The 13950-nt window shown below is 45.2% G+C and overlaps 1 protein-coding gene across 2 annotated transcripts; it reads right to left on the bottom strand.

Moving 5' to 3' along the window:
• Nucleotides 1–5660: 5660 nt before the first annotated feature.
• Nucleotides 5661–9690, bottom strand: LOC124012962 (chromobox protein homolog 3-like). 2 transcript variants are annotated; one of them, XM_046327062.1, is made up of 5 exons: nt 9512–9690; nt 7241–7389; nt 6855–7023; nt 6586–6680; nt 5661–6296 (listed from the first exon to the last, which is right to left on the bottom strand). In XM_046327062.1, the coding sequence occupies exons 2-5, from the start codon at nt 7381–7383 to the stop codon at nt 6170–6172; spliced, it is 534 nt and encodes a 177-aa protein (XP_046183018.1). In that variant the 5' UTR covers nt 7384–7389; nt 9512–9690; the 3' UTR covers nt 5661–6169. The 2 variants fall into 2 exon arrangements, with proteins under 2 accessions (XP_046183018.1, XP_046183017.1); XM_046327061.1 differs by having other exon boundaries at nt 7241–7419; nt 9512–9664.
• Between the last annotated feature and the right edge of the window lie 4260 nt (nt 9691–13950).

Genomic DNA, 13950 nt, shown 5'->3' with positions numbered 1-13950 from the left:
CAAGAGCATATTCGGTGTAACCGGATCGGGGTCAGCGATGTCTGCAGAGAGATATCCCAAGGGTTTGGAGTTCAGAATCCCTTCCACCTCTATCAGGACAGTCCTCAAGACCGTTTCAGTGACAGTTTGGTCCCCTAGTACGACTCGTAAGGCCGTCTTTACAGATTTGATCTCTCGCTCCCATGTTCCTCCAAAATGAGGAGCGCCTGGAGGGTTAAATTTGAATGAGATTTGTTGGTCCATCAGCTGATCCTGGAGGCTGGGTTCCATGGCTTGGAAGGCTTCCTCCAACCTGGCTTCTCCTGCCTTGAAGTTCGTACCTCGGTCAGCCAGGATCTCGTAGGGTTTCCCCCGTCGGGAGATAAACCGCCGTATGGCCATGAGGAAGGCTTCCGTATCCAAACTCTCCAGTAGGTCCAGGTAGACACATCTGGTTGTCAAAAATATAATAATAATATATGCCATTTAGCAGACGCTTTTATCCAAAGCGACTTACAGTCATGTGTGCATACATTCTACGTATGGGTGGTCCCGGGATCGAACCCACTACCCTGGCGTTACAAGCGCCATGCTCTACCAACTGAGCTACAGAAGGACCACCACTTGAATAGAACACTTGAATAGAATGCCCCATCGCTTTTCCACACGACGACCTAACTTGATCATCAAGGGGCCAAAGCAATCTACTCCTGTTGACCAGAAGGGTGGTTTAAGGAGGCGCAAGCGAGCAGGGGGTAAATCTGCCATTTTGGGCACCGTAGCTCCGGCCCGCCATCTCTGACATTCTACGCAGGCATATTGGTGCTTACGAATGGCTCCTCGTCCTCCAATTATCCAGTACTTCCGCCTCATCTCCCCATAGACCCTCTCTGGCCCTGGGTGGAGAAGCCGCTCATCATAACTCTTGATGAGGAGCCTGGTAAGAGGGTGTCTGGAGTCAAGGATAATTGGGTGGATAGCATCTGGGTCCAAAACCTCCGCTTGGCGCAGCCTCCCTCAGACTCTGATCACTCCAAGGATTGGATCATATTCTGGGGCAAGAGAGAGAAGACTGCTGCCCTTAGCTTCCCTGAGCAGTTAAAAGCTCTGAAAGCCGGTAGGGAAGTGGCTAACTGCTTGTGCTTGCTGGAGGAGTAGTGTCTCTGCCGCGAGGGAGGTAGGTATAGAAGCCACCCCATCCGAGGTCTGGTTTGTGGCGGTGATCAGATCCGGCAGTGTTTGGGATTGTGTTAGGCCAGGGAGAGCCGTTGTTGGTTCCGTAGAAATGCTGTAGCATTGGGCGGACTTCCTTAACTCATGAGCTTCAGTTGGTTGCGGAGGGGCCGCATGCCTGGGGGCTGTCGGCCACTCTTTCTCTGGTTGGGACAAGAATGGTGGTCCCAAGCTCCAGCGATGGGGTTTAGCCAATTCCTTAAGGGTTTTACCTCTAGTAATGTCATCAGCAGGATTGTTTATGCTATCAACATACCTCCAGTCCTGGACTTCTGTTAGGTCTTGGATTTCCGCAATGAGAGTCCCGACAAACACCTTATACCTGCAGGACTCCGACTTGAGCCATGTCAATACAGTGGTCGAATCACTCCAGTAGATGACCCGTTGGATTGACAAGGTGAGCTCGGCTCGCAAGGTAGAGGCCAACTGGGCTCCGGAAAGGGCAGCACTGAGTTCCAGCCTAGACATTGACAACTGCTTCTTGGGTGTGACCCTGGACCTGGCCATGACAAAGGAGACATGGGTGTGGCCTGCCTCCATAAGGTTATGAATCTCTCGGTTATGAACTTCTGCAAGCTCAGGATTCTTCACCAGGCGTCGCTCTGTTCCACGCAGTAGTGGGAGTACAGCCCGTGTCGTGGTTGCCAGAGGAGGATGGTTGGGCACCTGTAGCAGTGGGGTTGCATACCTGCGAACGCCATCCATTTCAGTGGTGGTGGTCCTCTTCTCCAGGAGGTCTAATGCATAGGAGTCATGTTTCGAGCGAGTGACCTCCTGTAGCTTCTGGTTGGAGAAGGTGTCCATCTTCCATAGCATCTCAACATTCCGAAGGTCAGTGGCTTCATCTGGACTACTTCTGGTGAAGAGGACTTGATGTGACTGTACAGCTTGGGTGGAGAGAAGTAGATGGGATGGACCTTGCACAGCCCAACCCAAGGATGTATGGACAGCAATGGGTCCTCCTTCTGGTCCAGCTCGTATAGGCTCAGTCGGGGTGACGAGATGTGGGTGGTCTGACCCAATCAGGATAAGTGGTGCTACTCTGGCCAGGTTAGGAAGAGGCAATCCTCGTAGATGAGGATATGGTTTCTGTAGAACACTTACCGGGCAGGAGTGCTCTGCGAGATTCAAGCCATCTGCCGTGAAGGCATTGGTGATGTTATAGGCCACGCCCCTGTTTCCTGAAGGTGAAATGCTGAAGGTTACAGCAGAGCCTTTCATTTGGATAACATCATGTCGCACCGTTCTGAGATTAAGGGTCTCGGGGGTCCCTTCCAGGTTAAGCTGACGGGTGGCCGCTGCGAGAATGATTGTTCTTTCTGACCCATCTAGAACGGCGAATGTATCAATGCTTCTCCCTTCACTTTGCAGAGTGACCTTGACCACCTTCAACATGACCCTTGGAGATCGGTTCTGCTGGTCGAGATACAGCTCCTTTGCAGCTCCTACCATGAGCATACTCTGCTCCTTCTTTGCTTGGGGAAATAGATCATGCAACACGGTGAGATGGATTTCTTTACAGCGGTTGCAGGGTTTCCTCAATGTGCAGGTCTCCACCTTATGGCTACGGGCACACTTGTAGCATCGCTCGCCTGAAGTGATCCAGGCCTTCAATTGAGTTTGAGTGAGCTTTTTTACTCTGGGGCATGAGCCAAGGAAGTGCCCCTTACTATTGCAATATGGGCAGTAAGGCTGGAATTTGATGTTCTTGCTCTTGAGAGGGGTCTTCTTCCCGGGTTCCTCCCCGGCCTCATTATTTAAGTACATGGTAGTGGGATTTGGTCTTTTCTGTCCCTGCTGGCGTTCAAACTCCTTCCTTCCCCCTATGGCGGAGATTGTGGCCTGGTGAGCGATGCTCTTCGCCTTTGCCTTCACCTCCAACCATGTGGCCAGGTCTCTGAGAGCATAGGTGCTTCTCGAGCCCTCTTTCAGGATGCCCTTATTCAAACAATGTTCAATGAAACTGTCTCTGAGGTACACTGGAAGTTTGCTGAGAAGCCTGTCCACGTGGGAGCCACATTTAAGCTCGTTCCCGTCTTCTCCTTCAACGGATTGGAGCATCGAGGTCAGGGATTGGACAGCCAGGGAGAATTCTTGGAAGGCAGCATGGTCTCCCATTTTAATTGGAGACGTGTTCAGGATGTTGTTTAGTTCATTCTGGACTAGCTGACGTGGCTCACCATATCTCGCCTTCAGGGCCTGGAGAGCTGTCGTGTATGGTGTTGCGGAGTGCATAAAGGATTGGGCCAGCCTGTATGCACTTGGAAACCGCAAATGATCCATTAGTACTTGGTATGTGTAGCGTTCTGACAGATGACCGTGAATACCCAGTAGACTCTCCAATGCCATTTCCAAAAGGACAAATTCACTCTCCTTTCCGTTTTCAAAGTATGGCAGTTTGGGTCTGGGAATTCCATAGGCTGAGGCTACTAGAAGTTTCATAATGTTGGCTCCCTCTTCTGGTTGCGTGAAGGATAAACCCGGGGCTTCTGATGAGCCCACTGGCCTCATTGGGCCTGTCCCCTACTGTCCCAGACCCTCCATTTGTGGCAGCCGGAATAGGGCGAGAGCCCTCCGACCTGTTTGAGGACTGGCCTGGCCCTGGATGAAAGGAACGATTTGCCTTGGTTGGTAATTGGCGGAAAGGCGAAGGAGTGATGCTTTGTCCAGATGGGGGAATGCTAACTTGTGTCACTGCCATAGAGGGCGTTGGAAGAGCGGCCCGTCTCCCGTGCTCCGTGTTGGCTGTTGACCCCGGAGCCTCCGAAGACTGTGTGCCATGCTGTACTAGAGGGGCAGATTGGGAAAGAAAGGCAGACAGTTCAGGTCCATGTGGAAGGGTGGTCTGGTCAACTCCCTGTTCGTTCTTCTCCAGGATGGATGAGACCATCCGTGCCTCCTCTAATTCCCTTCTGGCTTGACGGTGCCGTCGCTGCTGTGCCAGGTCCTTGGCAATGAATTCCCTTTCCTGTAGAGCTCTACGGGCCTGCACATCCAATTGGTGACATCGTTCGTCAGCCTGTCGTTCCTCCTCAATCTGACGCTCAATTTCCTCCAAAGCTAATAGTTTCATCCTCTCTTGTAGGACAGCGGTCTGTGAATTGCTGAGGGCTAGTGAATGGCGGCTGCCATGGCCACTTCCAAAGGGGTATCCACTGGTCGAACTCCCACTCCGTCTAGAGTGCTTCGACGATTTCCCATTAGTTAAGGGGTGAGCGGAGCCTGCCTCTGGAAGCTGGTTGACCTGTGCAGTGGGAGTTACCTCATCCATAGGTTCCTCACGTAGACCACTTTCCTGCTCCAAAGCAGTTTCCGGTCCTTGGCTCAGAGGGGATGGTTGAAACATATAGTTGATCCATCAACTCTTTGAGCTCTGGTGGGCTTGCCCTTTGATGTCGGAACCTCGACCACATAGTCCTTAAGATAACCAGGTGCTTGCCTGGTTCTTCTGGTGCTCCTGGTAGTTGAGGATGAAGCCTTTGTTGCTTTAGGCTTAGCTCCTGGATATTTCCTTTGTTCCAAGACCTTTCCCTCAGCTGCTCTCTCCTCCTCTCTTCTTCCTTCCAGTGGAGACAATTCTTCCCTCTCCGCCTCCATTTCCTTTTCACCTGTCTTTGGTTCAGTCATCATCCGGCTCAAAGGACCATTGAAAGATTAGTGGAATCTGTGTGGGTTGCTGGACAGGTAGGATGACTGACAGTGAAGGTGAACAGGTGGTCACATGTCAGGTGACAGAGGAATGTATGAGACTGAGGCAGGAATTCCTTTAACCATAAAGTGGTATATTTACTGGTAGTCTGTGCTGCATCACAAAGGAAACAAATAACATGTATACAATCTAAGTCATAATCAAAGATCAAATCATAGCAGTCATTATTAACAATTCACATTACACAATATGTTTGAAGCGTGTGCTCCAAGCCGCGCTCCGCAGTGATAACTATAAACAATAACTGAATGGCCCACTCTCCCGATCACCACAGATCATTCAGATGAAAGGTAAGAGTCGGTGGACTTACGTGGATTCATGGACGCACAGAACTTCTGGATCAGATGGATTTAGGGAAGAGAAAGCAGCGAGATCAGGCGATGGCAATTTCCTCCTTTTATAGAGTTGAGATCTGTAGGACATTTCCACCTGACCTAATTAAAGCGCCCCTGGCCCAGCTGAGTAAATGGCAATTAATTAAAGGAGTATTCCACCAACTCCATGGGCCTTTTCTACACTAACAGTAAACACGTGATCACAATTTTCAAAATCAGCTTCCCTAGTATCAATGACTGACTGCAGTCAACTACTGGGTATAGTTTCACCGTGCACATGTCGAGTCAGTAGGTCAAACAATGAATCTGGCAGAGTCTATGGTTACAATTGGTTGAAGTCAGGGTGCATAAGTTACAACCAGTGTTGTCAGCGCTATGTAACAAACCTCAGCACAGGCAGAGGGGGTGGTAAAATGAAGCATATAAACCTTTATTGAACAGCTTTTTGAAAAAATATTTACAAAGTGAATATACAGCAAAAGACATGCTGTTCAAGGGATTCAAGTATGCAACATGGGGGAGATGGAAAAAAAGAAACTAGCTGAATGTGAGGGAGAAGATGTCAAACTACATGGATTATACAAGATGTACATTTCCAACAGTAACTACATATCAGTTGAGGAACCAGTCCCTACCAGTACTGGATGAGGAATAGGTTCATTAAAAAGCGACAAATCACCCATCCATTTCTCCTCACCGGTCTTATTCCCAGTAAATATCATCCTATCACTAAAAACGCGTACAAAAGCACAGACTTTCACCTGACTGCTCTGCACTAATACTATGGCTAAACATGCTGTAAATGACAACAAAAAAGTGGAGACATGAACAGTCCTGAGAGGCAGGAACAGGGACGGGGTCGAAGGTCTGGGGGGGGGGGCACAAGGGACATCAGTTGGTTGAGGAACGGGTGCTATTGGGCCTCGTCCTCAGGACAGGAGTGCCAGGTCAGCCTCTCCTCGTAGAAGGAGATGACCACCTGAGGGCAACGGGTGTTGGCCTCGCGGGCCGGGACCAGGTCCGCCTCATCGGAGTCTTTCCTGTAGAGTGGCGGGACAGTGGTTGGTGGTTATTAGTAGCTATTGAATAGAATAATAAGACTCAACTATTTAGGAAGTAGCACTGTTCAGGATAATAAAGTTCAGGTGCACATCTAGAAAACTAAAATGTGGCGGTTACGAAGGCACACGTACAGTAATTTTAGGAGGTGAACAAAATACCAGGGGAGATAAATTATGAGGAATGGCTCTTGGGCTGTGCAACTCTGAAAAGGGGTGATATGAGAGCAACAGCACAGGTGATGTGTTAATTTCACAATTTGAGACTCACCACTTCATCAAGAACATAAGTTCTCCACTGCTGTCTGTAGCACCAATTATCCTCTCTGGATCCAGGCTCCTGGCAAAGCCCCGCGGCTTGTCACTCTGAAACACACGGTACAGTCAACACAGCTCCCATGCAATCAGTCTGGAAACCACAGCAAACTGATCAAATAACTATTGCACTTGCATACTAGCCTATAGAGAAAAAAGGACTACAAAAACAAAATCCTACAACACCGATTTGAAACAAAAATCCAGGTTAATTCGTACACTCACCACATCCTTCTTCTTCTTGGCTTTGTTTCCCTCTGTCTCTGGCTCATCTGTTGAAGACTTCCTCTTGTTGGAGTCAGGATTCTCCACCACGGTCTTCTGTGCTTCCAAGAAAGCCGAGATCAGCTCTGGACAATCCAGGTTATCCTCTGGCTCCCAAGTGTTATCCGCCCTGAAAGGAAAGATACAGAAGTCAGTGGCTATTTCTTCTCCTGCGTATTTCTAAAGACTATCAGCATACTGTTGAGTAAAACATGGCTCTAGAAATGCAGCAAATTAAAGACATTTCATTTCACAAGAGGTATATCTAACTAAAATGTCAGTCTTCAAAATTAAATTCAAATGCAGACTTCAACTAGCTAGGTTCTCCAGAATAAGTGTGCACTCACTCTGTAAATCCCTTCCACTTGAGGAAGAATTCCACCTTCCCGTTGACAATGCGTTGGTCCATCACCTTCTCCACAACATACTCCTCTGGCGGCTCTGCCTCCAATACTTCCTTCTTCCCTTTGCCATTCTGCTTTTTACCCATGTTTGGCTGCGAAACAAGAGGGGAGGAGGTTTTCATCTTTTTAAAGAGACGAATTTGGGTTTTAATAACATGACAATGCTTACACAGACTAGCAATACAATATTAATATCAGATTGTTTTTCAAGTGATACTTTGACACCCAATGTGCCATTCCCTTAGGGGTTGACATCCTCCTGAGGAGGATGAGCTGGTCAATCAGCAGTCTACTTGCATACATATTTTTTGGCCCAGTATACAACCACACCATAGAGATCACAAGCTTGTAGTCCTAAAAAAACAGCAGTAAGTTAGCATTTCCTACCCCTAGTTCATTGGTCATTCCTATGGGGGAAATGGATGAGTTTTTGGTCTATACCCCCAAAATATGTTTTTTATTTAACCAGGCATGTCAGTTAAGAACAAATTATTACTTACAATGACTGCCTACATGTGGACTGAGCCGTCGGAAAAGACGTGAAAATGTGTACAGTCTTAATAAAATCATTTCAGCCACCATATAGGGCAGATCCAGCGCCCACTATAGGCTGCCTAGGCTGTATGGAGCTTGCGTTTTGCTCTTCATCAATCATGCCTATCCTCACACAGACAATGCTAACAAAATAACTTTTATAGCTAAATAAAACGGGAGCATAGGTTGTAATTTTAATTTCTGTAACAACGCTGGGCCAATTGTGCGCCGCCCTATGGGACTCCCGATCACAGCTGGTTGTGATACAGCCCGGGATCGAACCCAGGTCTGTAGTGACGCCTATCGAAGTAGTATATTGTATATTGTTTTGCTCCAGGCTGCAAACACCTCTTCAGTGGGAAGGTGCTTGTTTTATTGGTAACCAAACGATGTCTTGGAAACTTTGGGTCCGTCTTATAATGTAAGCTAAGCCTGTTAGGTCGAAGCCAAAAGGTTTACACCCCAGGGTGGTTTTATTTTCCATATCAGGTAATATGATATGTATAGTGTTACCATCCTTCTGTAATTATGCTTAACTTGCTAGCTAGCTGTCTATGATGAACATGTTTATTTGCTGATAGGTGTTTGTTGCCAAGCAACAGATTATGCTCACATGCTAAAAGTGGAGGGGAATCGCTTATGGAAATCGACTAGGCAGATCTAGCGCCCTCTATAGTCTAGGATTGATGTGCATTACCGGTAATACACTCGCATCCCCGGTGAACTGGCTCGTGCATAAAGAACCATCCATTCAAGCTGCAAGGCATTATTTCCCTCCTTAACCATTAAAAAGGCGAGCCGTCGGGGGGAAAAAAAGACCTGAAAATGTGTACAGTCTGAAATTATTTTCAGCCACCATATAGGGCAGATCCAGCGCCCACTATAGGCTGCACGGAACTCGTGCGTTTTGCTCTTCATCAATCATGCCTATCCTCACACAGACAATGCTAACAAAATAACTTTTTTAGCTAAATAAAACGGGCGCATAGGTTGTCATTTTATTTTCTGTATCGTTACTGTTAGCTATATTGGCTTCTAACCAACGTTAGATTCTGTAGATGTAACTAAATGTTTTAGTTACTGATTTCGCTAGGCCCCCTCGTTTCCCCCCCCCCCATCTAGAACCTATTTTTTCCAGGCCTAGGGGCTGGTCCAATGCTTGCATTTATTGTACATACAAGCGAAGTAGTTCCTCAAAACTAACTACTCAATTGAACACAACTAAACTGTGTGTTACCGTTAGTTAACTATACATTGTGTGTTAGTTTGCGAGCAAACTAGAATTTGCCATCTTAGTTAGCAAACTTCCACGGCTTAGCTAGCTACCAGATATTAAGGTTGGCACAATGGCCGGCTAAATTGTGATTGCAAGGCCCAAAAGCTGCAAATTGAGTATCCCATTAGCACTTGTTATTTGATTAGGCAGTGAGAAGCAGATATTCCTTTGATTAAAAGGGCAGCGAGCTGACTATCAAGCGAAGTTATAGTTAGGCGTGCTAGTTAACTAGCTAGCGCAATGATATCCCTTTGTCAGCGTAGCTTTGGTAACATTAGCTAGTAAAGCTGTAACGTTAGTAAATAAATTGGCTACCGTGGCTAGACACAAATATGCATAACATCAATTATCAGTCTACACTACACCTTGCATAATAATTCGAAGTTGGATCTTGAGGGACTCACCTTGCAAATCAATAAAAAGCTGATGTAGAATGAACGACGGAGAAAGCGAGCAAGCAACTTCGTTCTCTTCTCACCCGCGTGTGGTGCAGAATGTTGCTGCTGCGCGAGCGCCAAAAAAAACCTCTGCCTTTTTCTACGGGTGCCGCTAGGGTAACTGTTAACTTACTTCGTACTCTGGATGTTTCCAAAGAAATCGTTGAATCCAGACCCAAACAAGGGACTTTAAATACACATTCTGTAAGATTTCCAGTAATGAGAATTAATGGCATAGGCTTAGCTACCCCACTTAGCCGTTGAAGAATATATACGAAGTGGTGAAATGATCAGAATTCAGAATAAACTTTATTCGCCAAGTAGGCTACATTTGCACATACTCAGAATTTTCCTTTGTGGTAATATGGTGCTGCTAGTGATAGACAACATTTAGATACAGAAGACAGACAAAATAGTTTGCATACATTATGCAAAAATTGGTAGAGTGAGCATAGAACTATAATAGAATGAGCAGTTGATATACAAATATACAGTTGATATAGGGTGCATTTTGAAAAAGTGGGCCATTATATCAACTGGGGACAGTTTAATCCTGAAACGTTTATTTCATTGTCTGACAAGCACATATCGAAACTATTGTTACTAATGCCGCATTCAAATACAACTGGGAACTCGGAAATACGAGGTCAAATCATGACCTCTGTGATCTTCAGGTCTGATAATCAAAGCTCTAAAAAATAGTCCCATTTTCCGCGTTGAAATTTCGAGTTGGATGACTGTTCAAATCGATTTTTTTCCCAATAGGAGCTCGTTTCCCCCCCACGAGTACCCAGTTGTTTTGAACGCAGCATAAGCCCTTGCAGAGAAACCACATGATCAAAATAATTTAATTGGTGTGACATCATAGAGGGGGGAAGAGCAAGCTTCAAACAGGGAGCTCACACCGCCAGGCACTGTGCAAAATTGTGATGTAAAATGTGTGCTTCTATGTTCTGGTTCATCAAAATGCCAATATTATGTTACAATTTTGTAATTCAGTCAGTTGTTCCGCTTTACCAACCATAGCTAGCTAAAGTAGGACAGCATGGAGTAACTTAAGTGGGACAATCTTATAGGCTTTTCCAATGGAGGAAAGATATCCAGTTTACATTAGGGACCCCTGTACTTAGGGAGGGCTCGGGTTCTTGTAATGCTGTTATTTTGCTCATTTTTGGCACCAAGTAGAACTACAGCAGGTTGAATTCAGGAAAAGTGAGAAACGTTTTGCATTTCCGTCTTCTGTAACCACTTATGTAAAGTTTGTCGGTCCTGTTGTTTTTTTATAAAGAGCACCTATCAACGCATGTGAAGCTTGGTTATGTACAATATGCTGTAAGAGCTTTCGTCTCCAAACCACTGCAGTGTAAACATTTTTAGGGATCTGGCCATGTTTCAAGTGTGTGCAAACAGAGTATACTGAAGAATGGTGTATAGTAAAAGGATGATGTGTTGCAATTGTGGTGGGGATCATGATCCCGAATTCCGGGAGTGCCCTGTGAGGGTGAAGGGGATGGAGGTGTCAAAAGTTAGAGGCCAATCGATACTCCTATGCAGAGGTAATTAAAATAGTTGAGAAACAGTGGAGGCTCCTCAGTGGAGGAAGGGGAGGACCATCCTACCCTGTGATAATAAAAAATAAAATTGTGAAACTTACATTTTCTTTTAGCCTTTTAGATAAAACTATACTAAATATATTAACATCACCAAATAATTGAATGTTTTGAAATGTTTTTGAAATGTGTTTTGAAATTAACGTCTACAGAAGCCTCAACAGCACTCTGTAGGGTAGCACAATGTTGTAGCCGGAGGACAGCTAGTTTCATCCTCCTCTGGGCACATTGACTTCAATACAAAACCTAGAAGGCTCATGGTTCTCACCCCCTTCCATAGACATTACTGCATGATTGTAGCAGGTTTACTAACGCGTTTGTTCTAGTACCTACACTACCGTTCAAAAGTTTGGGGTCACTAGGAAATGTCCTTGTTTTTGAAAGAAAAACCATTTTTTTTGTCCATTGAAATAACAACAAACTGATCAGAAAGACAGTGTAGACATTGTTAATGTTGTAAATTACTATTGTAGCTGGAAACACATGTTTTGTTAGCTATTCCAAGTTTATCAATTTTAAAAGGCTAATTGATCATTAGAAAACCCTTTCGCAATTATGTTAGCACAGCTGAAAACAGTTGTTCTAATTAAAGAAGCAATACAACTGGCCTTCTTTAGACTAGTTGAGTATCTGGAGCATTAGCATTGGTGGGGTTGATTGGGGCGGCAGGGTAGCCTAGTGGTTAGCGTTGGACTAGTAACCGGAAGGTTGCAAGTTCAAACCCCCGAGCTGACAAGGTACAAATCTGTTGTTCTGCCCATGAACAGGCAGTTAACCCTCATTGAAAATAAGAATTTGTTCTTAACTGACTTTCCTTGTTAAATAAAGGTAAAATTCAAATTAAATAAAATTACAGCCTCAAAATGGCCAGAAACAAAGAACTTTCTTCTGAAACTCGTCAGTCTATTCTTGTTCTGAGAAATGAAGACTATTCCATGCGAGAAATTGCCAAGAAACAGAAGATCTCATATAACGCTGTGTACTACTCCTTCACAGAGCAGCGCAAACTGTCCCTAACCAGAATATAAAGAGGAGTGGGAGGCCTCGGTGCACAACTGAGCAAGAGGACAAGTACATTAGAGTGTCTAATTTGAGAAACAGACACCTCACAAGTCCTCTACTGGCAGCTTAATCCGCAAAACACCAGTCTCAACATCAACAGTGAAGATGCTGGCCTTCTAGGCAGAGTTGGAAAAAAAAGACATAAGACAAAGATTAAGATGGGCAAAAGAACACAGACACTGAACAAGTGTTATGGACAGACGAGTCTCAGTTTAAGGTGTTTGGATCACAAAGAATAACATTCGGGGTGAAATGTCTTCAGATTACCTCAACAAATTGACAACTAGAATGAAAGGTCTGCAAAGCTGTAATTGCTGCAAATGGAGGATTATTTGACGAGAGCAAAGATTGAAGGACACAATTATTATTTCAATTAAAAATCATTATTTATAACCTTGTCAAGGTCTTGACTATATTTTCTATTCATTTTGCAACTAATTTCATGTATGTTTTCATGGAAAACAAGGACATTTCTAAGTGACCCCACACTTTTGAACAGTAGTGTATGTTGACTATGATGTTACTAATGTCAATGGCTAATATGGTGACAACAATGTCAGCTGTGTGTAGAGGTTAGCAGTACTGATATGAAGGTTTGGCTGGGAAAGGTTTTTTTGCTTGGCCACAGAGAACTCATGTGTTGTGCACTGAAGTCCATAAGCGAAGGAAAAAGGTGAGAAAAGGACAGCGCATAGATGCGACAAGTAATAATACAACAAGCAAAATGTTCATGCTGTTGTTTGTATGTGGCTGCTATGAAAGTGAACCGTGTTTGCATGCGATCAGGGGTATATTAATTCCACGGATTCTGTTGAAAAACATTTCTTAAACAAAAGCAAGCTGATCGAAACGGGGATAAACATACCTGAATTTGTCCAAAAGAAACTCTCGTTTGCAACTGTTGGACTAATGAATACACCCTAGATCAGCTAGATGCAGGCAAGTGTGTTCATGGCGGTATTGAATGTGTCAAATTCTCTCGACCTGTGCACCTACGCGGTACATTTTCATTCATAGGCTAGGTTGTAGCAACCCCAGCTGAGTGAATGGAATATAAATGACAGTCATCCAATATGCTGTAAAAAATAAGGCCATGTTCATAATTGTTGTTATCTTAAACGTCACCGACTGCCTCTGGTATCAAGAATGGTCCACCACCTAAAGGACATCCAGCCAACTTGACACACCTTGTAGAGTCCATGCCCCGACGAATTGAGGCTGTTCTGAGGGCAAAAGGACGGGGGTGCAATTCAATATTAGGAAGGTGTTCCTAATGTTTGGTTTACTCAGTATAACTAAATGCTGAGAGATGATCAGAGAGCAAATGCAGGATAGTGCAATGATTTTTTTGTACAGTTCAAATGTCTTGATGTGGTGTGCAGCAGAGAGTGCATGGTCCTTTTGTCTCTATTGGCTAGATGGCTGCTAGGTGAGGGCCACAGCACAGGGAAAGAAACTGTTCAGTTGGTGGATGGTTTTGGCTATGATTTACCTGAACCGCATGCCACAGGAGAGTTTTTGTATAAGGGAGTGATTGGGGTAGGGTTTGGCGATAACTTTTTCTGCACACTTCCTTGCTCTGGAGTCATGCAGGACCTCTGTGGATGGCAGATGGCAGCCGATGTCCCTCCCTGCAGACGGGACATGTAACGCTCAAAGAGAGAATGGGTGTGGAGTCAGGCGCAGAGAGCAGAGGATTCTGGAAAAACACGCTTTAATGTTCAACTGAAAATG

Source organism: Oncorhynchus gorbuscha, linkage group LG24, assembly GCF_021184085.1.
Source record: "Oncorhynchus gorbuscha isolate QuinsamMale2020 ecotype Even-year linkage group LG24, OgorEven_v1.0, whole genome shotgun sequence".
In the NCBI taxonomy this organism is placed as follows: domain Eukaryota; kingdom Metazoa; phylum Chordata; class Actinopteri; order Salmoniformes; family Salmonidae; genus Oncorhynchus; species Oncorhynchus gorbuscha.
This window is presented reverse-complemented; position numbering and strand designations above follow the sequence as displayed.

Excerpts from the sequence above, each read along its gene's own strand:
- LOC124012962 (XM_046327061.1), bottom strand. The coding sequence starts at position 7,419 with ATGAAAACCTCCTCCCCTCTTGTTTCGCAGCCAAACATGGGTAAAAAG. Across the intron at positions 7,024-7,240 it reads AAGTGGAAGGGATTTACAGA|GGCGGATAACACTTGGGAGC; the intron begins GTGAGTGCACAC and ends CTTTCCTTTCAG. Across the intron at positions 6,297-6,585 it reads CTTATGTTCTTGATGAAGTG|GAAAGACTCCGATGAGGCGG; the intron begins GTGAGTCTCAAA and ends GCCACTCTACAG.